Source organism: Saccopteryx leptura, chromosome 3 (assembly GCF_036850995.1).
Source record: "Saccopteryx leptura isolate mSacLep1 chromosome 3, mSacLep1_pri_phased_curated, whole genome shotgun sequence".
NCBI lineage: Eukaryota > Metazoa > Chordata > Mammalia > Chiroptera > Emballonuridae > Saccopteryx > Saccopteryx leptura.
The window spans coordinates 117,496,562-117,519,521 of NC_089505.1; the positions used below are offsets into that span (position 1 = coordinate 117,496,562).

Consider the following 22,960-nt stretch of genomic DNA (forward strand, 5'->3'; position numbering starts at 1 on the left):
GCTGCGACCAGAGCCACTCTAGCGCCTGGGAGCCTTGGCTGCCGTAGGGGAAGAGAGAGACAGAGAGGAAGGGGGGGGTGGAGAAGCAAATGGGCGCTTCTCCTATGTGCCCTGGCCAGGAATCGAACCCGGGTCCCCTGCATGCCAGGCCGATGTTCTACCACTGAGCCAACCGGCCAGGGCCAAAAGTTTTCTTTCTAATCTGGCCCAGAGACAAACACTGTTGGCCACGCCTGGTCTAGGCTCTGACTTTAGCCATCCCTCCCTCCAACCTTCTTTGTCCGTTATCCCATTAGACTATTGTAATGCTGGTGGCTGAGGCCAGGCAGATTCACACTGGATTTGGGTAGAAGAGAGAAAAAACTGCGGAACCAGAAAGGGTTGGGCCATTCCCATTTAATAGTCTCACGATAGCGGACAAGCACACAAGCAGGGGAAACCGCCTCTCAGGCAAACAAACAGCAAAGTGGCCCCTTACAGTGGTGGGCAGTCCGCACATCTGCAATGCCCAATCTCTCTCCAGCACACGCACCCGTAGCCTTATATAGGCCATATACACATGGCGCAGCCACACATGCACGTACCAATCAGGCAGAATGCTTGCAACCTGTAAACCAGTGAGCAAGCCTAACACAGCTGCCCCACAACTACCATTACTCAAAATGCAATCAGTGGCCCAGCACTAGTCTGAGAACTGCTATAAAAGAGAAAAGCACAAACGAGAGAAACCATTCAGAAACTTTTATAGCAATTTGATGTTGCTGTGACATCAATGTGCACGACCAGTAAACTGTATAGACCAGATCAGGCACTAAAGAATACAAATAAGCCCTGGCCAGTTGGCTCAGTGGTAGAGCGTCGGCCTGGCGTGCAGGAGTCCCGGGTTTGATTCCCGGCCAGGGCACACAGGAGAAGCGCCCATCTGCTTCTCCACCCTTCCCCCCTCCTTCCTCTCTGTCTCTCTCTTCCCCTCCCACAGCCAAGGCTCCATTGGAGCAAAGTTGGCCCAGGCACTGAGGATGGCTCCATGGCCTCTGCTTCAGGCGCTAGAATGGCTCTGGTTGCAACAGAGCAACGCCCCAGATGGGCAGAGCATCGCCCCCTGGTGGGCATGCTGGGTGGATCCCGGTAGGGCGCATGCGGGAGTCTGTCTGACTGCCTCCCAGTTTCCAACTTCAGAAAAATACCAAAAAAAAAAGAATAAAAGAATGCAAATAAGCAGCGGCAAGTGGCAAGAGCTGTCTTTTAGGCATGTGCAGTAGGACCACATGTTGGTCAATGTAACTTGAGAAGCTGTATTAGACTGCTCCCCCACCTTTCCTATCTTCAACCTTGAAGCAGGTATTTCTTGTACTTCCTGTTGTCCATTCCCGGAGAAGAAACTCTTTTCCAAGAGAAGCAATTCAGAGTGCAGAAGTCCTCTCCTCCCATTCCGGTTTCACTTCTTTCCCAAGCCAACCTGGATCCCCAGATAGAACCTCCACAACATTCATACCATCGGTGCATCCGCCCAAACCGTCTTCCCCAGGAGAGAGAGAGAGAGAGAGAGAGAGAGAGAGAGAGAAGAAGAAGAAGAAGAAGAAGAAGAAGAAGAAGAAGAAGAAGAAGAAGAAGGAGGAGGAGGAGGAGGAGGGAAGAGAAGGGAGGAGGAGAAGGAGAAGGAGAAGAAGAAGGCATCAACTCGTAGTAGTTGCTTCCCGTATGTGCCTTGGCGAGGCAAGCCCAGTGTTTCAAATTGACAACCTCTCAGCATTCCAGGTCTATGGTGTATCACTGCACCACCACAGGTCAGGCTGAATTTACTTCTGATTCAGGCTGCCAATCAGTGCTGGATTCTACCTTTCATGAGATGTTGGGAACTGGGAATTCCCTTCAAAGAAGACCCTCTCCCAGACATGTCTTTCCCTGTCATAATACAACACAACAAACACACATTTATTTTTTTGCCAACTACTTTTTGAGAGTCAATTACTTGCAGTGTTGTCAACTATTTTCAGCTGTGTCCCCTGCCCAACAGGCGGTGCCTGCTCACTGACCAATAGGAGATATTGTCCAGGTATTGCAAGGAAGTTGAAGGTTACATGACAGAGGCGCAGGAGGCCATGAAAGAGTGTAATGGTCACTGAAAGGACAACACATTTGTCAGAAGCAGTAAGTGGGCATCACATGTGTGTGTAGTGAGGTGGTTGAGCGGGTAAGGAAAGGAGCTTCTATTTTATCACTTGCTTACACTAATTACTGTGCTAGGACGTGCAGGAAAGAAAGGAGTACAATCAGATCTGCCGTGTAGTCCCCTGTGCTTCTGCAGCTGCTGTTCTGGAACCTAGACCTCCCAAAAGAAACATCATCCCAAAGCAACCTTAGTATGAGTCAGACATCACCATGTGTGTTACTAAGTCGTATACTGAGTCTCTAAGAGGAAACCCAGGGAAACATGGGCCTTGCCCCCAAAAGTACACTGGTTCCCAGTCTTTGGATAAATGCTCTGAAGCTTCAAGTCTTCAGGTTTCTGCCATGAAAGGATCTCTCCTGCCTAAATATTTTTTATTTATTTATTCATTTTTTTTAGAGAGGAGAGAGAGACAGAGAGAGAGAAGGGGGGGAGGAGCTGGAAGCATCAACTCCCCTATGTGCCTTGACCAGGCAAGCCCAGGGTTCCGAACCGGCGACCTCAGCATTTCCAGGTCGACGCTTTATCCACTGCGCCACCACGGGTCAGGCTTGCCTAAATATTTTAAAGCACGGTGTCTGCCCTTCTCAAGCTTGTATCCTCAGCATGTGGAACAGGGTCTGCTATGTAAGAGGGGCTCAGGAAACACATGCAGGCAGGCAAGGGCTCATGTGAAGCTGTAGGCCTGTCTGCCTTGGTTTCACTGACCTGCTCCTAGAGAGGGGAAATGGTGGGGTCTGAATGTTTGTGTCCCTCCAAATTCATCCCCTGGAATCATAATGCCCAGTATGATGGTTTTAGGAGGTGGGGTCTTTGGAAGGTGTAGGGAAAATAGCTGTGGTTAGGCTTGCTCGCTTGTTTTCTGGCTGCAAGCACTTTGCATGATTAGTGTGTGAGCGTGTGGCAGAAAGCTACATGTGTGTAGCCTATACAAGGCTACGGGTACTTTTCTTCAGGGGTGGTTTTCCTGATGGCTCACCTGCAGCTGTGAGGGATAATTTTTCCCTGTTTATTTGCCTGAGAAGTGGGTTTCCCCTGCCTGTTTGCTCATCCACTGTTGCGAGACTATTAAACAGGAATAGCCCAATGCTTTCTGACTCCGCAGTTTCTCTACTGTTTGCCCGAGTCCAGTGAGGACCTGCCTGGCCTTGGCCACCAGCATTACTCTCTGAGAGCGACTTTTATGGGCCCACAAAGACCCTTGTGTGACATGTGTGAACTGCTCTCTAGGACACCCATGTAACTGTTCTGGGGCCCAGAAGAAATCGTGTAAGTTGTACTGTGTGTATGTGCTGAGCGGGAGGGGAGACCCCAGAACAATATCCCCCCCATCCCTCCTCAATAGGCGGAAGCCACTGGCTTCCTCCCTTTCCTGCTTCCTGTGGGCTGGCAAGACTGAGGACTGAGGGGAGAAGACATGGAAAAATCAGTCCAATGGTCTCCAGGTCTGTCTTTACCACAATCTTTCCCCCCCCACCTCCAGTGACCCCACACGAGGCTTTTCTAGGCCACACCCATTCCCAGCCTGCGAGGATCAGACCAGGGGGGCCTGGAAGCCCAGAAGCAGGATAAATCCTTCCCACCCCTCTCCCCTGCCACCCCTCCCAGCCAAGCCACCTCATTTCCTCTTCCTCCCCAGCACCAGCACTCCCTGACTAGCACAGGCTGAGCAGCCAGACCCAGAGTCACTGACCGTGGGCCCAGCTTGTCCTGGTCAGCCTGGTCAGCCTCTGGAGTATGGTCTGGCTGGGGCCCCCTCTGCTGCTCCCCATCGTCTTCCTGGCTTCTCATGTTGGTAAGTCTCCCCAGGCCAGCCACAACCCCGCCCCTCAAGGCCCTGATTCTCCCCCAGTAAATTCTATCATCACTGCCATCGCTTTCATCCATACTGTGATCAGTTAGAAGGTGGGGTCAGGGCCAGGAAAACCTAGAAAGTGGGATCCGGCGCTAGAAATCACTGCAGCTGGGGATTGGGAAGGGGTGGCTGCAGTGGGAACAGCCATTGATTGTGTTGGCTCTTAGGATCCGTGGGGAACAGCAGGGCCTACAAAGTTTTCCGTGAGTGCTCATATGGTCATGGTGTTGCATTCATTTAATTATTCACTTGACAAACATTCATCAAGAACCAACAATAGTCCAGGCGCTGTGTTAAGTGGTGGGCCATTAGTCGAGAGGCAGGCAGCCTCCAGATCTGCACAGTAAGATTAACCGATGCTGACCTCCTATGGCTGTTATGGGGCTTAAATAAGGTGATTTATGTGGGGCACAATGTGTGGCTTAAGTGGTCAGGGCTTAAGTGGTAGCTGATCCTGTCAGTGGGCTAGCCAAAAAGGATTAGAAATACAGGCTGCCTTTGAGTGGTCCACAGTCTAATGGGGGACATAGGATGTGGGGTGAGGGCTAAGCACATAGGCATAAAGAACTCCAGAAGAGCACTTACTCCACCTTGGGCAGTAGATAAAGAAGGGGTCATGAAAGACTTCACACTAAGACCAGTGGTCTTCATTCCAGGCCACCAGCAATAGGTGCAAGTCTCAGAGGCATGGAAGTGCCTAAGAGGGAAGGCTCCTGCAGGGAACACAGCAGGAAGGGAAACTTGTGGTCAGCTTGGGGCTCAGGAGCATGCTCTTCATCCTGAGGACAATGGGGAGCCATGGGAGGTTGTAGGCTAGAGAGTCACAAGGTCTTAGATGGATCATTTTGGAAAAAGAGTTGAGAAAGGAGGGGTGTGGCTATTGGGATGGTCCAGATGAGTAAGGGTGAAGGCTGGGAAGGGGGCAGGCTTGGAGATGCAGATAAAGCCAAGAGGCTTTGAAGAACTAAGATTTGCAGAATTTTGTGACTGATCAGGGCAGCTAGTATAATGCTTAAAAGTGTGGACTTTAGAATCAGACAGCCTTGCTCTCTGCCAGTTACTAGCTGTATGACCTTGGGCAAGTACTTTCTGAATCTTCCTTCCCTGGCTATAAAATCTGAGTAATAGCACCCACTTCCTCAGATAGTTGGGATGATAAAATGAGAGATCATAAGTTAAGTGCCTGGTATACAATTGACCTCCAATAAACATTAATTATTATGACAGCAGGAGTATGAGATGATTGCGAAGTTAGTGTGTCTCAGGTGGCCTGTGCCATCCACTGAGTCAGGGAGCAATGAACAGAAACAGGTTTGAGGAAAGCTAATGGACAAGCAGGCCCACGTTGAGAGGCTGTACCAGGGTTACTGACTCAGAGGTGATAGTAAGGCCAAAGGAGTCAAGGAGATTGCTCAGGGAAGTCTCTTGAATAGTTATTACCCACCTCTGTAAATGGAAAGACCGTCAGCTTCACGGAAGGGTGTGAAGGGTCCCTTGGAAATCAGGTGCTTGGCACATGGCAGGCCATCAGCAAATGCTAACTTCATTTACCCATGGTAGACTTTCGAAGAGTATTAATTGATAAGCTAAGAGGCATTTAAACTGATTAGTTGGCAGTTAACAGGTGGGGCCAGAGAAGGGAGGGCTCAGAGGGTGTGGGGTCATGGGGCTGAGGAGTCTCACAGGGCTCACCACGGTCAGTCTTGGACTCCAGCTCTGCTTGGCCGGCCTTCCCCCACTCTCTGCTTGACATTGTATGCCCCAGCCACACTGAATTTGGACATCACCTTGTCCGCACCATAATATTTTTCATTCCATGTCTTTCCTTGGGCTGCATCCTCTGCCTAGAACACCTTTTCCTACCACTGGCCTCTCCCTCTGCCCATTCTCCTCCCAGGTGTCCCCAAACTACGGCCCGCGGGCCGCATGCAGCCCCCTGAGGCCATTTATCCGGCCCCTCACCGCACTTCCGGAAGGGCCACCTCTTTCATTGGTGGTCAGTGAAAGGAGCACTGTATGTGGCGGCCCTCCAACGGTCTGAGGGACAGTGAACTTGCCCTCTGTGTAAAAAGTTTGGGGACCCCTGCTCCTCACCCTTCTCTGTCCTCCTGCCAGGCTTTGACTCTCCAGGGGGTCTTCATCTCCTGGAAGGCCAGTCTTCAACCCCTGGGGCAGCCCTAATGGGTCAGGCACGCATCCTCTGTGCTTCCCTGCGAGGCGCCCCGCGTTGGATAGGTGTGTCCATGTCTGTCCTCCAGCACAGCCAGGAGTTCTATGGGAGGCAGAGACCCAAGGCCCACCTTGTTTCTCTGCATGTTGGCCCCGCGTCTGTCCAAGCCTGCCCTGTCTCTGGCTTTTTACTGGGCCCACGGCTTTCTTCTTTTCTGTCCCACAACCACCTGGCTGCAGAATGCAGCCTTTCCGGCCTTAAATCCCAGCACAGCAAACGTGTAGATTTCTAGAATAACAGGGAGGGGTCCCTCCAAAGCACTTTCTTCCAGCCTATACCCTGATAGAGGAGGGCAGGGAGAGCAGCTCCCCTTGACAGAGCATTTTGAGAGGTCGGGAAAAGGGGAAGGACAGGGCACAAAAGGAAACGGAGACAGGGAGCATAGATCATTCTTTCCGAAGCTGGGCTGCACAGGGAAGCCATCTGGCAGAAGGAAGGGGATGAGGCCGGGGCAGGGGCTTTGTTTTTGTTTTTGCTCTTCCAGTAGAAGAGGCTTGAGGGTAAGGGGTCAGTGCACTGGGCAGGAGCAGGAAGGGAGGGAAATGCCTGCTCAAGTGCAGAGTCTGAAGGTAGGGGAGAGGGGGTGGGAAGGGATGAAGGCTGGGGACCCAGGTCAGATCTGAGGACTGCTGTCCCCTCCCAGGTGCAGCAGTGGACCTGACGCTGCTGGCCGACCTGCGCCGCACGGAGCCACACCGGTTCTACCTGACCTGCGTGTCTGGGGAAGCCGGCGCCGGCAGGGGCTCAGACGCCTGGGGTCCGGCCCTGCTGCTGGAGAAGGACGACCGCATTGTGCGCACACCTCCGCCCCCGTCGCCACCGCAGCTGACCCGCAATGGGTCGCAGCGGATCACGCTGCACCGCTTCTCGAAACCCTCGGACCTAGTGGGCGTCTTCTCCTGTGTGGGCGGCTCAGGGGCACGACGCACCAGTGTCCTCTACGTGCACAACAACCCCGGAGGTGAGTCTGGCCTGCTGTCACGGGGGAGAGTAGGGGTTGCCCTTGACCTTTGACCCCCACCCTCCATCCACCCTGCAGCCCAGCTGCTCCCGGACAAAGTCACACACACAGTGAACAGAGGTGATACGGCTGTGCTTTCCGCACGTGTGCTCAAGGAGAAACAGACAGATGTGATCTGGAAGAGGAACGGTGAGGGGAGCATTTGAGCTGGTTGGGCAGGTAAACCCATAGATCTGAAACCCCAACACCTCCATGTCCCTGGGCATACACAACTTTGACCCCTTACGCACCCGTCACTCCCACACACCTGTTACCCCTACCCCCTGGTCAACCTCCAAGGCCCTCTTTGTCCTGGACCAGGTCCATGGAAACACCTGCATCCATCTCTGCCTCCAAGCTGTCCTCCTACTGCACCAAGAGGACCAGTGGCATCGTGGTCACCTACCTCCTTCCCAGTAATCCCCAAATTAGCACTGTGTTAAACCCTCATCTTTGACTCTCCCCCGGGAGCAAGCAGGTACACAGCCCACACGGTGGGGAGCAGCAATCCCCATGGAGAAGAAGAGAATAATTGGTATATAAGTCCCAGCAGAGGCAGGGAAAGTCTAGCCTCTTCTGGGCACTGTCTAGTTGTTTGCTGGGGCCTGGCCAAGCCTGGGGAGCTCAACCACTCCATGGAGGAAGCTGTTTTTCTCTGTTGTCCCAAAGATTCCTGCCTCAACCCTGAGACCCACAGCCCATTGGCTGCCTTTTGGGTCCCTGGGTTCCTGAGGGAGGAGGACTCTTCCCTTAGGCCAAAGCGTTTGCCTCCTGAGCTCCAAGCCCTCTGTACTGATGTGGATGGTCAGGATGACCTAGGCTCCCTAGAGTCTCCGTTCTGTCCTCAGCAAAGAGGCAAGCAGGGGGTGGGTAGGGACAGGGACACTGGTCTAATATGAGGGTCTGCAGGTCCTAGAGGCAGTGCTCCTGGGAGAAATTCCTGACTAGAAGAAGAATGATAATTAGCCAAACAAAGGAGGGAGAGCAAAGGCAGAAAGAGAAACCAGCAATTCAGGAATTCAGGAATGTTCGAGTCAAGCAGGGTGTGGAGAGGTACGGGGTTAGAGGGCTATGCAATGGCCACATGGGTGGCAATAATGTGCTAGGGAACTGGATGGGGTCCTGAGGGCCGTGGAGAACAACTGAAGAGGTTAAGTAGGAAGCTGAGGAGCAGCCTGTTGCAGAAAAAAACCAAACCACTTCCTGCTGAGTGGAGGGCGGATGGGAAAGGGGGAGACTGGAAGCAGAGAGACTGACCACTTAGGAGGCTATGGGAAGTGGAGAACAGGGTGGCAGGTGGCAGTGAACCCGCAGAGAAGAGGGCACTTTAGCAGATGAGAGGAGATAGACTGAGCAGGACCTGTGACTTACTGAGCATCTGGTAGATGGAGAGAGGACGCTTCCCAGCTTTCCAGCTTGGGTACAAACACTCACCAGTGCCATCCCAGGTTGGAGCACAGTGCGTGATATACATTGAGATGACCTGGACAGAGATGAGTAGAGGGAGGGGACACCAGGTATCACATGGTGCTAAGGCCCCTGACCCGCTTATGCTCCCAGGATCCTACTTCTATACCCTGGACTGGCATGAGGCCCAGGATGGGCGGTTCCTACTGCAGCTCCCAGATGCACAGCCGTCATTCAGCGGCATCTACAGTGCCACCTACCTGGAAGCCAGTCCCCTGGACAGCGCCTTCTTTCGGCTCATCGTGCGGGGTTAGGGGCAGAGAACAGAGGTGGTGGGGGGTATGGGAGATCTTAGGAGTCCTTCCTGTGGGTCCCCAGGCCTGCCCTCCTCTGCAGCAGTGGTCAGGGGTCAGAGGGCCATCTGCTGAAAACACGTTCCTCCAGGCTGCAGGGCAGGGCGCTGGGGACCAGGCTGTAGCAAGGAGTGCCCAGGCTGCCTGCATGGAGGTGTCTGCCACGACTGGGATGGAGAGTGTGTATGTCCCCCCGGATTCACTGGTACCCGCTGCGAGCGAGGTAAGGGGGAGGGGGAGCTAGGACCTAGCAGGAGAGCATGCTTAGGGTTAGAGGGGAAGACCTATCAACCCATCAACCCATCAACCCATCAGCTATGAGGACAGAGCTTGAAGAGTGAGAGTGCGAGTAGGTTCCAGACCCGGGACCCAGCAGAGGCCCCTACCCCACATTTCCTCTTTCCAGCCTGCAGAGAGGGCCGCTTTGGGCAGAACTGCCAGGAGCAGTGCCCAAGTGCATCAGGCTGCCGGGGTCTCACCTTCTGCCTCCCAGACCCCTATGGCTGTTCCTGTGGATCAGGCTGGAGAGGAAGCCAGTGCCAGGAAGGTATGTACAAACCACCCTTCATGGTCCCTGACCCAGAGAGCTGGCCAGGCTTGACCCAGACCCTTTACTCTGGCCCTGACTAGTACACCACGCCCTCCATAGTCCCCCGCTCGCCTGACCGGTGCCCACACCACCCAGTGCATCATTACCTAGGCCCAGCTCCGCTTTCGTTGCCCTCTGACCTGTGCCCCTCCAACCAAACCTCTTCTGTTCTCAGCCTGTGCCCCTGGTCATTTTGGGGCTGACTGCTCTCTCCAGTGCCAGTGTCAGAATGGTGGCACTTGTGACCGCTTCAGTGGCTGCGTCTGCCCCTCTGGGTGGCATGGAGTACACTGTGAGAAGTCAGGTATGAACACGAGTCTCAGATCCTTCAAGCCAAGCCAACATTCACCAGACACATCTCGCTGTTAATTTGCTAGGGCCCTGCCCTCAGGGAGCTCATGGTCTGGAAGCAGTTCTCACCTCCTAGTCTACACCATCCATAGAGATGAACAGCAGCTCAGAGTGGGTGGTAGCCCAGAGGAGGCCCTGACCAATATGAGGGGGTCAGAAAGGGCTTCTGGGAAGAGACAGGATCTGAGATGGGATGAAAGTCAAGAGAAATGGCTGAGGAAGAGCATGAGCAAAGGCCCGGGTACCAGGACAGTGGAGTAAGGGGTGGCTGGGGAGTAGTGGTTCAAAGTGGTCACATTTGGGGACTTTGAATGGTTTGCCCTTAGTATGACAGGAGCAGGAAGGAATTGTTGAAGATGCACAGATGGTCAGGCTTGTGTTTGAGAAAGGACCCCAGCTGATGGGTGGAGAGTAGAACGGGAGACCCCAGATGATCTGTGGCGGGGCCCAGAAATGAATGAGGCCTGAACCAGTGTTCTGGCCATGAGGCTGAAGCTGTGAGGGCCCTGGTTTCGTTCTGAAAGGATCTTAGGGAGCAAAGGGTGCAGGAGGTAGACGGCAGCTGATCAGCAGTGCGGCACGAGAGCCTGGACTCACACAGGACCTTGCTGGCTTTCTGGCTTGAGTGACCAGGCAGATGCAGTGCCTCCACTGAGATGCACTTTACAGGACAAAGGGTACTCGTGTGTGCCCCTGTGATGGCTCCAGGATAAGTACCCTCTCTCTTGCCAGATCGGATCCCCCAGATCCTAGACGTGGCTTCAGAACTGGAGTTCAACTTGGGGACGATGCCCCGGATCAACTGTGCAGCTGCAGGGAACCCCTTCCCAGTACGGGGCAGCATGGAGCTCCGCAAGCCAGACGGCACAGTCCTCCTGGTCAGCCCCCTGACCACCAGCTTCACAGTTGGCCCCTCAGACCTCTGACCTCTCAGGGCTTCCTGCAAGCTCTGTCCACTGGCCTGACCACGGGTCAAATGGGGTCTAGCTGATCTTTGAAGGGCTGTGTCTCCTGGCCTCTGTCCCCTCATCAGTCTAGGCACATCAGTATCTGCCAGACAGATGTACATTGTCTTGGGTTTGTCCCCTCCCCCTGTCTCTCTCAGTCTACCAAGGCCATTGTGGAGCCAGATAGAACTACAGCCGAGTTTGAGGTGCCGCGTTTGGCTCTTGGGGATAGTGGTTTCTGGGAATGCCGTGTGTCCACGTCTGGTGGTCAAGACAGCCGGCGCTTCAAGGTCAACATCAAAGGTCAGTGGTACTGTGGGGAGGAGGGGGCAAGGGAGATGTTGAGGGACACATGGGGGAGGGGGGATGCATTTGGGGTGACCCTAGAATCTATGTAAACACAATTAAATAAAAAATTTAAAGAAAAAGGTCAGTGATGCCCATGGAGGATGGACAGCAGGCAGAGTGGGCACTAGCTGATGCTGCTCGGACTGGGCATCGTAGCAGGAAGGGCAAGGGCATCGAAGGTCACAGCCCAGCACCAGGCAAAGAAGAGGGCATATGGTCAACCAGAGGTCTGGGCTGGGCAGTGTCAGGGTGGGTGCGCCACTCAGTCCCATCGGGGAAGGACATCCTGTGCCCCAGAAACACCCTCTGGCCTCACCGGCCTTCTGCCTGCCATGCGTGTCCTCTCCCCTCCCACAGACACCACAGTGGCCTTTAACTCTGCCTCTGGGGTGCTGCTCCCCTCTGACAGAGCACTCTGCACCAGCCTAGGGTGTCAGCTTCCCTGAGGCAAAGTGAGGAGGGAACTACCAGTGCCCGGGACTGCTCGGGACGGAGCATGCCCACCCGGTCCGTTGTCCCTTCACCTTTGCCAGCACCATAAGCCTTGGCCTTTCACACCCCTTGCCACCTCTTGGTTTCTCCTGCCCTCTGCTCCCCACAGTCCCTGCTCCCTGCACAAGCCCAGACTTCTCTCTTCTCACTCTTCCCCCCTGACTCACCACCCCCTGCCCACCTGTCTGCAGCCCCCCTCCACTACCAGGAAATGTTAGTGTGGGGCTCCACCTCCAGGCTTTCTCCTCACTTTCCCCAGTCTTTGGGCCCAGACACCCTGGGTTCTAATCCTTACTCTACAGATTCCTCGCTTCATCACCTTAAGCAAGTAATCAGGACATCAGTGCTCACTTGATAGGGTTGCTATGAAGAGTAAATTAGGTGATGCATTTAAACATGTATCGTAGTGCTGGAGCCTTGTGCCCCACGCTGCCCAGGGGAGCAGAACTCTGTCCTCCTCGGGACCTGGCCACTCTGGTCATCTTCAAGGTTGGTCTTCCCAGTCCAGATCCAGACTGAGAGCCTGGGTGTCTTTGTTGGTCAGAACACAAGAATCTGCTCGTGTCTCTCACTGGGGGGGGGGGGGGGGGCTTTCCGGGCCATACCTTACCCCAGGTCTCCCTGCAGAGCCCCCAGTGCCCCTGACTGCTCCTAGACTTCTGGCCAAGCAGAGCCGCCAGCTTGTGGTGTCCCCGCTGGTCTCCTACTCCGGGGACGGGCCCATTACCTCTGTCCGCCTGCACTACCAGCCCCAGGATAGCACCATGGCCTGGTCCGCCATTGTGGGTGAGTGGGGAGACAGCTGGCGGGACAGGGTGACAGGTAATACTGAGGGGAGGGGGAGTGGAGGGGAGGGGGAGTGGTGTAAGGGGAAGAGAGGGCTGAGGGGGAATGGTGGCCCTTGGAAGAGACTCAGTGATGTGTACTGTGGTACCCCATCCCCAGTGGACCCCAGTGAGAATGTGACGTTAATGAACCTGAGGCCGAAGACAGGATACAACGTCCGTGTGCAGCTGAGCCGGCCAGGGGAAGGCGGGGAGGGGGCCTGGGGCCCTCCAACCCTCATGACCACTGACTGTCCTGGTGAGAGGCCAAGAGTCACCCCTTCCTGTCACCCCAGGGGATACTGTTCTGTGTACTCAGGAGTTGTCAATTCTTATTCACGGGCCCCTGCCTTTCCCACTAGAGGTTGTCACCCTGTCACCTGGGGACCACTGTCATGTCTAGCCCCAGGGACCTACTAGACCATAGGTCTCAAACTCACGGCCCGCGGGCCACATGCGGCCCGCCGAACAATTTTGTGCGGCCCACAGACTAATCCACGAACTACAGTTTCTGGTCGTTTTGTGACACTGAAAAGTGTTGCGTAACAGTTGCCTTTTGTAGACCTAGTGTGGCCCAACGAACGGCTGTAATCTTGCTCTGCGGCCCACATGCTGAGTTGAGTTTGAGACCCCTGTACTAGACAGTGCTGACCCCTGACCTCTGGCCCCAGAGCCCTTGTTGCAGCCATGGCTGAAGGGCTGGAATGTGGAGGGCCCTGACCGGCTGCGAGTGAGCTGGTCCTTACCCTCGCTGCCTGGGCCACTGGTGGGCGATGGTTTCCTGCTGCGCCTGTGGGACGGGGCCCGGGGACAGGAGCGGCGGGAGAACGTCTCGTCCCCCCAGGCCCGCACCACCCTCCTGACCGGACTCACGCCTGGCACCCACTATCAGCTGGATGTGAGGCTCTACCATTGCACCCACCTGGGCCCTGCCTCACCCCCCGCACGTGTGCTTCTGCCCCTCGGCGGTATGTTCAAGAAGGGAGGATGGGCTTGGAATGAGGGGCGGATGGGGCCACAGGAGACACAAGACCACAAGGGACATGGGAGGTTACAGGAGACTGGATGGGTGTGGAGAAAACCCAGGGCATGTGAAAAACATGGCCACAGGAGGACCTAGGGCATCAGGCAGACATGGACACAGGGAGGACATGGGACAGAGAGCACAGGGCACAGGGGACGTGGGAGGACCTGGCACAATGGGAGGACCTGGACCCTGGCACAGGGGGAAGAGTTGGGATATAAGGAGATTACAGGGAAGCAGAAGCTCCAAGGTGGCAGAGACCACAGGGAGAGGAACGCAGTCCCGGAGGAAAGGAGGAGGTTGACAGGGCAGCTCCCATTCTGGGGTCCTCCGAGGGGGCACCACTAGAGTGGATTTCTGCCTGACCCCACAGCTCCATAATTTGGTCTGAGTCCTGCCTTTCCACCCCCACCTCTCCAGGGCCCCCAGCCCCCCAACACCTCCATGCTCAGGCCCTCTCCGACTCTGAGATCCAGCTGACGTGGCAGCGCCCAGAGGCTCCGGCTGGGCCTATATCCAAGTACATCGTGGAGATGCAGGTGGCCGGGGGCTCGGGAGACCCACTGTGGATGGATGTGGACAGGCCCGAGGAGACAAGCACCGTAGTCCGCGGCCTCAACGCCAGCACACGCTACCTCTTCCGTGTGCGGGCCAGGGCCCAGGGTCCCGGTGACTGGAGCAATATGGTAGAAGAGTCCACCCTGGGCAACGGTGAGAGGGCAGGGCCTGTGGGGACTCCTGGGCCCTGGGGTCTCACTAATCTCTGCCTCCATGTGACCCCCTTCCTTAGAGCCAGGTCATCCCTCCCAACAAGTGACATGAGTCCTGCCACTGCAGACCCTGTCCCATCCCTTCTTATGATCTGCTGTCCTAGTGCTGGGATAATCATGTCACTCCAGTCACCCACTGGCCCTAGGTGTGACACCCCTGATCCCTCCCTGGTTCTGGAATCTCTGGCCTCTCCCTCTATGTGACCTATGGTGGCCTCTGGGTGGAAACCAGGTGTCCCCATGATCTGCCTGTCTTCTTGTGTCCAGGGCTACAGAGTGAGGGCCCAGTCCAAGAGATCCGGGCAGCTAAAGAGGACCTAGATCAACAGCTGATCCTGGCTGTGGTGGGCTCCATGTCTGCCACCTGCCTCACCATCCTAGCTGCCCTCTTAACCCTCGTGTGCATCCGCAGGAGCTGCCTGCACCGCAGACGCACCTTCACCTACCAGTCGGGATCGGTCAGTCACCTGCCTGTGCCAGCCTGGGGCACGTGCATGCAGACCATCTGTGTAGATGTTTCTACCCATGTACACCCGAGTGTATGTGTCTGCGTGTGTGCATGGGTGCATGTTTGTCACAGGTATAAAATTATACTAAATGACATTCAAAGGCATAAAATATAGTTTTATTTCTCTAAAGCTGAACTCATGAAACCATTGCTATTAGTGGTAAAATACTTAATATTCCCTGTTCAAAGTAACTGGATTATGTCCATATTTCACGGTGAGCAGTTCGGGATTCTCCCCCTTCTCCATGGAGATGGTCTAAGCCTACGTAGCGTGATGATATGGAGGGGCACCAGGCTTCATGTTGGCCTCTGTCTTGGCAGCCCCTCCCCAACTTGGGAGCCAGCTCCCATTTGCATACGGCTGTGGCTGGTGGCCTCAGCCTCCTATGGCCTCCTGCCAGCAGGCTAGTCATTCTGTGAGCTACTCATCCCATCCTCCATCCTTATAAATCCCAGGGTTTCCCTGGAGAGACTTAAGGACTGTGGGGTGCTTACCCTGTGGAGGGTAACATATCCTATGACCCTCAGACCCATTGCTACAACCCCTTACACATCTCCATCTACCACCCTAGAGATGTGCTAGGCCTGTAACCTCATCTGTTGCTCCTTGAGAAAGGAAACAAGCCTCCACTCTTCCTGGCTCCCCTGCAAGTCTGTCTGAGTTTTTTTTTTTTTTTTTTTTAATTTTTTTAATTCATTTTAGAGAGGAGAGAGAGAGAGACAGAAAGGGAGAGAGAGAGGAGAGAGAGAGCGAGACAGAGAGAGAAGGTGGGGAGGAACTGGAAGCATCAACTCCCATATATGCCTTGACCAGGCAAGCCCAGGGTTTCGAACTGGCGACCTCAGCATTTCCAGGTTGACGCTTTATCCACTGCGCCACCACAGGTCAGGCTGTCTGAGTTTTCTGTGCTTCTGTAGTCCTTAGGAGTGAGGCGAGGGTGCTGGCTCATCTTCTGGGACCCAGTGCCATATCATCTTGTCACCTTCTCCCATCTCTGTCCTCCAACCCCTGGTCCTGTCTCCTCTGAGATCGCCATCTTTGCCACTTATGACCTGAACTCTGTCCTTGGTCCTCCATGCCTGGGCTTTTGATATTTACAGCCAAGTTTTGGCATTTAAAAAAAAAAAAGACCGTCTTCTCTTTCAAGAGCTGACCCTTGTGCTAGAAAGTCTAGTGTCCAAAGCTATTGTCTCTGCCATGCCTTTAACAACTCCCTTCAGAGATTCAGTCGGCTCCTTTGTTCAGGCTGCGTGGGCCCTCCCTCTGCAGGGTGCACAAAAAGCTGCCACTGCTGTGGTGGGGGCAGGCCATGGGTAAAGATGTTGGGAAAAGGAGGGGGGAAAGCTGCCTTTAACATTTAAATTATGCGAACCTATATCAAGATATACCCCTGCTACATGTGCCTGCAATGTGAGTGTTCATGAGTGTGTGCCATGTGTGCATGCGTGTATACCCTGTGAGCACCCCCATGTGTGTATGCCTGTGTCCTTTTGTGTGTGGTCCTCCAGGTGCACATGTCCATGTGGGCCTCTGCATGCATCCACCACTAGAACATTCATGTGCATGTGCTGCTGGGAGCCTTCAGCTGTCCATGTGACTCATGTCCCATTCCTTCCCCATCAAGCTGGCTTCAGCTCTCTTAGGGAGCCCCACCATCATGGCTGTCTTAATGCTTCTTCCAGTTCTCATATTGGCAGCTAACCTTGTCCTTTCTACTGTTTCCTTTTCCTGCATCAGCCCTGCCCAGGTGGCTCAGCTTCTACTAAGTTGGGGGAAGTGCATGTTCCTCTTTGTTATGGTCTTTCTATCTTTAAGCCCCAGGGTGGTTTTAGAGCTATGGGCGGATGCCAAGTGGGTGGACGGTGGTAATTTCTGCTTCTGCTACTGTGGAGCAGAAAGTCCCTGCACTGGCTCTCCGCAGCTCGGAGCTTGGTGTGTAGTAGGCGCTCATTAAGTGAACCCCAGCCCCCCTGCCCAAGGCTGGAATCCTCTCCAGAGCTTTCCTGGTGACAGAGAAGCCTGGTTGTGGGATCAGCTCACTGCTTCCCAACACAACTCATTCCCATTCCTTTCTATTTTAAATGTTAGAAACGTTATCTTCCCGTTGACTCAGATTGTGGCTTCTAGCGATATTACCCATCCTTCTTCTTCCTGTGCTCTGCACACCTGACCCCCCGGCTATGGCCTCTCTCCATGGACATCTGTCCACCCAATGGCCCACCCGTGGCCCACCTCCTATGATTCTGTCTCAGTATGTGTCCTTTGTGTGTGTCCCTGGCTGGGATGCCCTCTGTCAGGGCCTCCATTTGTCTAACCAAGCTCTGTCCGTGCCTCTTGCATGGGCTGTCTGTCCACCTGTCCCATCCTGTGAAGGGCGAGGAGACCATCCTGCAGTTTAGCTCAGGCACACTGACGCTGACCCGGCGACCAAAACCACAGCCCGAGCCTCTGAATTACCCGGTGTTGGAGTGGGAGGACATCACATTTGAGGACCTCATCGGGGAGGGGAACTTTGGCCAGGTCATCCGGGCCATGATCAAGAAGGACGGGCTCAAGATGAATGCAGCCATCAAGATGCTGAAAGGTCTGCTGGGAATGACCCTTGACCCTAACCCTGGCCCTCTTCTTTCCCCCAAAGATCCCAGGCTCCCCTTGTCTCCCTCCAGTAACTGACCTCAGCCCTTACCAGCCCATGCCCTTTATCCAGAATAAATTTCTGGCAAAAGTGATACTGGATTCTTTATACAGAATATGCCTCTGAAAATGACCATCGTGACTTTGCGGGAGAACTGGAAGTTCTGTGCAAACTGGGGCATCACCCCAATATCATCAACCTCTTGGGAGCCTGTGAGAACCGAGGTGAGCCCTCAGCTTATCACCTAACCCTTCTTCCAAACATCTGTCATTAGCCATCACTCCCTCCACATCAGTAGCTTGCAGGGAGCCTCCGCTTACCTAAACATCACTATTCATCCTCCTTCAGGCTTCATGCTTCTGTCTGCTTCCATTGGGCTCCTGCCGCCTCAGGTTTCCTGTGTGTAAACTACCGCCGTGTATCTCCTGTCCTCCCAGGTTACTTGTATATTGCTATTGAATATGCCCCCTACGGGAACCTGCTAGATTTTCTGCGGAAAAGCCGGGTCCTAGAAACGGACCCAGCTTTTGCCCGAGAACACGGGACGGCCTCCACCCTCAGCTCCCGGCAGCTCTTGCGTTTCGCCAGCGATGCGGCCAATGGCATGCAGTACCTGAGTGAGAAGCAGGTGTGTGTGTGAGTGTGGGGCAGGGAGGGGGCGTAGAGGGTGGAGGGGAGGCCACCGGCTGACCCCAGGAGATAAGATCAGCAGGCTCTAACTGGTTGTGGGATTGAGGAATGAAGAGAAGAGAGGGACTTGACCCCAAGGTGGTGGCCTGGACGAGCTGCAGGTCTGGAGGAGATACTGACTGGGAGCACCTGAGGAACACCTTGGTGGAGGTGTTGAGTTAGCTGTTACAGACGCCAGCCTAGAACTCGGGGCAGGCCTGGGCTGGAGACAACAATCTGAAAACTGTCACCCCCCAGATGTGACACTAATAGTAAGGGAGGGAGGAGACAGTAAAGGAGGAGCAGAGAGTGGAGGCCGGAGCCCAAGTTCAGGGATACCCTACTTGAATGAAAGGAGTGAGGGACAGCAGTAGTAGGGGGACATGAGACTGAGGGAAGGCCTTTTAAAGGTAGTTCTTGGTATATTTGAAAACAGAGGGGCACAGCACGCAGGATAGGGGTAATGGAGAGAAGGTCTCTGAGGAAGGTGGAGGGTCAAGTGAAAGGGACTTGGAACTTGAGGGAAAGGGTCACTTTGGGCAAGAGAAGGTCCTTCCCCACTCTCATCAAATAAGGGAGGAGTGAGGTTGGGAAAGAGGGAGGTAGGGAGCATGCAAAGAGGGGAAGGTACGATGAGGTCAGCGGGGAAAAGCCCACCCAGGAAGAGGAGTACACCTGAGCTTGGCCAAGGCTATATCACAGAAAGGGGGGGAGGACAGCAGCCAGCCCTGTGATTTTTCTCAGGCAGGCATTGCTGACCCAGGAGGAGGCCCGGGTGGCCGGGGGGGTGGGAGGGAGGGAGGCACTACTAAAGGCTTTGAGGGTGGCCGTGCAAACTGGCTGTGGGGTCAGACCCCGCACCGGCCCAGGAGGCCTGAGCTCGCTCATTCCCAGCCTTCCCTGACTTCACACCATGCCTGCAGTTCATCCATAGGGACCTCGCCGCCCGAAATGTGCTGGTTGGAGAGAACCTGGCCTCTAAGATTGCCGACTTTGGCCTATCTCGTGGGGAGGAGGTTTATGTGAAGAAGACGATGGTAAGTCTCAGTCTTCCTCTCAGGCTCCATGCCTGGCCCTGATCCCCAGATCCCTCTGCAGAGGCTCTTCCTCCTCACCCAACCCCTCGAACCCTTCCCTTCCAGGGGCGTCTCCCCGTGCGCTGGATGGCCATCGAGTCCCTGAACTACAGCGTCTATACCACCAAGAGCGATGTGTAAGAGTGGGACAGGATGGGGTAGGAGGGCTTGGTCTCCCAAGGATGCGCTCAGGCATGACCTGGGCAATCTCAGACACATGTCAGGGAGTCCAAGGCATGACCTGGATGTCTCTAGGGTGTGTTCCAGGTGTGGCACAGGTGAGATGTAGGTGTGTCTTGAGTATACCTTGGTGATGTCCAGCATCTTAGTGGGAAGGTAGGGGAGCTAGCTGAAAGGAAGTTTTGTTTTTGAAGGTGTCTCAGGGGTAGTTTAGGGCAGTATTTGTCTAACAGACTGGGGGATGCCTTAGAGAGGTTTGGGGGTGCCGGTGGATGATGCCCGGGTGAATGGGGAGAGACCACTCAGGAATGCTCTTACCTTCCTCTGGAAAGGGTAGGGTCATCCACATGAGGACCTAACCAGAACATCACCCCCAAGCCTCATTCTGTGTGCTCCCCACTCACAGACAACCTACCCCTGTCTGGGAAACCTAGCCTGCCCAGCCCTCCACCCTGGCTTGCCCTGCTCACTGTCTGCCACACCCACCACCCCTCTGACCATCAGTCACCTGCTTCCTACTCCCAAATCCCCCCTAAATTCTCTCCCTCCACTAGAACTCCCACCCCAACCTCACCTGACTCACATGACAGAGGTCGTTACACTGTAAGAGCCAGTTAGGAGCAAGGGCTTTGGAGTCAGACTGCCAGGGTTTGAATCCCTGCCACTTACTAGCCGGGTAACCTTGGGCAAGCTAGCCAGCCTCCCATTGCCTCGGTGACTCCATCTATAACGTAGGGAAGATGACAATACCAATATCATAGGGTTGGTGTGAGAGTTAAATATATTATTAACACATACATTAAAATGATCAGCATCTGGCCCATAGCAAATGCATGACAAAAAATGTTAGCTTTGATTGTATTGAGCTGAGAGGAGCTGTGAAGAAGTTTTAATGGAGGGGAGAAAACAGCTGGCCAAGGCCAGGTACTCAGAATAGACCATGCAGGGGCTGGGATGGCTGCAAGCCTGGGGTAGGTAGACACTACACTGCTGGCCCCATGGCCTAAAAGTAACTAAGGCATCCTCCTCATTTCAGCTGGTCCTTTGGGGTTCTCCTCTGGGAGATCGTGAGCCTTGGTGAGTCCGTGACCCCCTTCCCCAGGGTGCCCCCACTTTATGCGCTCTGGGGCCCTGGGCTGAGGGAGCTTTGTCCCCTCCTTCAGGGGGCACACCCTACTGTGGTATGACCTGTGCCGAGCTCTATGAGAAGCTGCCTCAGGGCTACCGCATGGAGCAGCCTCGGAACTGTGACGATGAAGTGTGAGTCGCCTCAGCCCTGAGCCCTGTGACGCCCATCACCCCATTGGCCCCGACCCCTCACCTCACAATGCCCCATCTGCAGGTATGAGCTGATGCGTCAGTGTTGGCGGGACCGTCCGTACGAGAGACCCCCCTTTGCCCAGATTGCATTGCAGCTGGGCCGAATGCTAGAAGCCAGGAAGGTAAGGAGACTGGGGTTGATGAGGGCTAGCGCTCACAAGGCTTATAGGAATGCTCTCACAAAGGAACCAGCATCAGGCTCTGGGCCCCTGTCCCCGTTACTAGTTGTCACCACAGCTAGGCCGGGCGCCGGGATGTAGACCCCATTTCCAGCTCTCAATAGGTTGGCCATTAGGCCTTTCTAAGCTGTTCCAAGGCCACTGCTAGCCCCAGCAGAAAATCCTTCTCCAGGCCCCAGACCCCCAGTCCTAGACCATGTACCTGTCCTCCTCTGTTGGAGCCATCAGCTCATTCTCATCGAGGACACCTCTCCTCACTTGTCAAAGAACCAGAGTGCAGTGCATGAATGATCAACTAACCAAATGGATGGATAGATGGATGAATGGATGAATGGTACAGTGAGTGAATGAATGAATGAATGAATGAATGAATAGAATTGAATTAGTGGATGGATTATATGTTCACATGATATAATCATTTGAATGAACAGAATTAAGTAACAGAATTTAATAACCATGTGAATAAATGAATTATCCAATAAATATAAAGAAATATATTAAAATGGAATCCATTTGTGAATTCAGAGTTCTTCCTATGAATTAATTAATGACTAAATAGCTATGGGAGTTAATAAAGTCTTAAGACTTAGGGAATGATCAAATAACCATATAAATGGGTAAATTGTCAAAAATAGCCTTATAAATAAATGAATAAGTGAATGAATAAATGAATGAATGAGCAAACAATTCATTAAATGAATGCATAAAAAACTCTTAACAACTGTTTCAAGGGCCTCTCACTTGATCCTCCAACTTGTAGTTTAATGCCCTTGCTGTTCTGGGTTGGTGAGGGGCCAACCTTGGCCATGGGGCCATATTCAGACTTCGGAACAAAGCAGTGTCTCCCCAGATACCCCAACCACGTGGAAGTTGAGGACTTCCAGGCCAGAGTGGCCCCCATCCCTGGCCCCCACTAAAACTTGCTGTGCTCCCCAGGCCTACGTGAACATGTCGCTCTTCGAGAACTTCACGTACGCGGGCATTGATGCTACGGCTGAGGAGGCCTGAGCTGCGGTCTAGGCGGAACCTGGCTCTGCTGGCCAGAGCAGGCGGCTCTCCCACCTGTGACTTCGGATCCTTGTCGCCTCTGACCTGAGCTGCCTCGAGGATTTTTTTTTAACTTAAAGAAGAAAAGAGGGGATCAAGGGAAGGGGTGGGCTTAGGGAACTTGGGTCCTCATCCTTTGAATTGCTCCCCTGCCTCCTGCAGTTACTCTTACAGCTCCCTGCACTCCCTCCCTTCTAGTTCAGCGGCTCCTTGTATGTGCGTCTCTTCTCCCCACACTCAGACCCCGGCTTCCGCCCCTCCGCCCAAAGCCAGCACTCACACCACGAGCGTGCTGTGTTCAGCTGCTCCCCACTCCCGGCCTCATAATCAGAAAAAATAAATGATCTGAGAAGCTCCATCCAATGTCTACCTTTTATGGCTGGCCAATCCCAGGGAAAAGTTCAACCAAAGACAAAGAAACTAGACTTTCTGGGAAACGAAATGCTGTTCTTAGTGGTGTTGTCCACCCAATCCCTCTGCTGGGATTGCCTTTCCATGATGGGAGGTGTTCCAGAAGAACTGTTTCATACCTACACCAGCCCTGAGTCTTTGTCATATAAGAAGTCCAGTTTTCCCCAATCTCTTCACTATTCTCCAACATGTCTCCCTATATTTCTGGGTGGCTGCCGGCCTCACATTCTTTGCGCTGTCCAAACAGTCCCTGCCAGGGTCAGCTATAACCCAGCCTCAGCTCAAACTGATACCTCAGCACCAGACAGATGTGGCCTGTCTGGAGCTCCCACTTTCCTTTGTCTTTAGGCAGCCTTTCCTGGCTTGGTAGCCATCTTACTGCCCAGCTTTGTGGACCCCAAAAGAGGAAGGTGAGGTTAGTCCCATCTTCAGCCAGCCATGGTAGATTCCTTTGCCTTCCCCAGGGTCTCCTAGAGAGCTAGGAGGTGCTCGCTGTCCTGAAAACTAGCCCCATGTCCCACTTCATATCTTGTGGCCTTCAGGTTTTTTTGGTTTTGTTTTTTTTACAGAGACA

At 54.1% G+C, this 22,960-nt stretch overlaps 1 protein-coding gene across 1 annotated transcript; it reads left to right on the top strand.

The window, feature by feature from the left end:
• Positions 1-3,561: 3,561 nt before the first annotated feature.
• Positions 3,562-22,333, top strand: TIE1 (tyrosine kinase with immunoglobulin like and EGF like domains 1). The gene is made up of 24 exons (XM_066376052.1): positions 3,562-3,615; positions 3,810-3,965; positions 6,899-7,216; positions 7,295-7,405; positions 8,816-8,971; positions 9,107-9,238; positions 9,422-9,562; positions 9,780-9,908; positions 10,688-10,833; positions 11,061-11,205; positions 12,370-12,528; positions 12,688-12,825; positions 13,238-13,534; positions 14,011-14,301; positions 14,628-14,818; positions 17,243-17,453; positions 17,618-17,728; positions 17,942-18,132; positions 19,097-19,210; positions 19,316-19,386; positions 20,466-20,506; positions 20,593-20,689; positions 20,772-20,871; positions 21,865-22,333. The coding sequence occupies exons 2-24, from the start codon at positions 3,908-3,910 to the stop codon at positions 21,934-21,936; spliced, it is 3,420 nt and encodes a 1,139-aa protein (XP_066232149.1). The 5' UTR covers positions 3,562-3,615; positions 3,810-3,907; the 3' UTR covers positions 21,937-22,333.
• The last annotated feature ends 627 nt before the right edge of the window (positions 22,334-22,960 follow it).

Bases quoted from the DNA above. Each gene is read 5' to 3' on its own strand.
- TIE1 (XM_066376052.1), top strand. From the start codon at position 3,908: ATGGTCTGGCTGGGGCCCCCTCTGCTGCTCCCCATCGTCTTCCTGGCT. The intron at 9,909-10,687 runs GTATGAACACGA...CTCTCTTGCCAG, and splicing joins AGTACACTGTGAGAAGTCAG to ATCGGATCCCCCAGATCCTA. The intron at 12,529-12,687 runs GTGAGTGGGGAG...CCCCATCCCCAG, and splicing joins GGCCTGGTCCGCCATTGTGG to TGGACCCCAGTGAGAATGTG.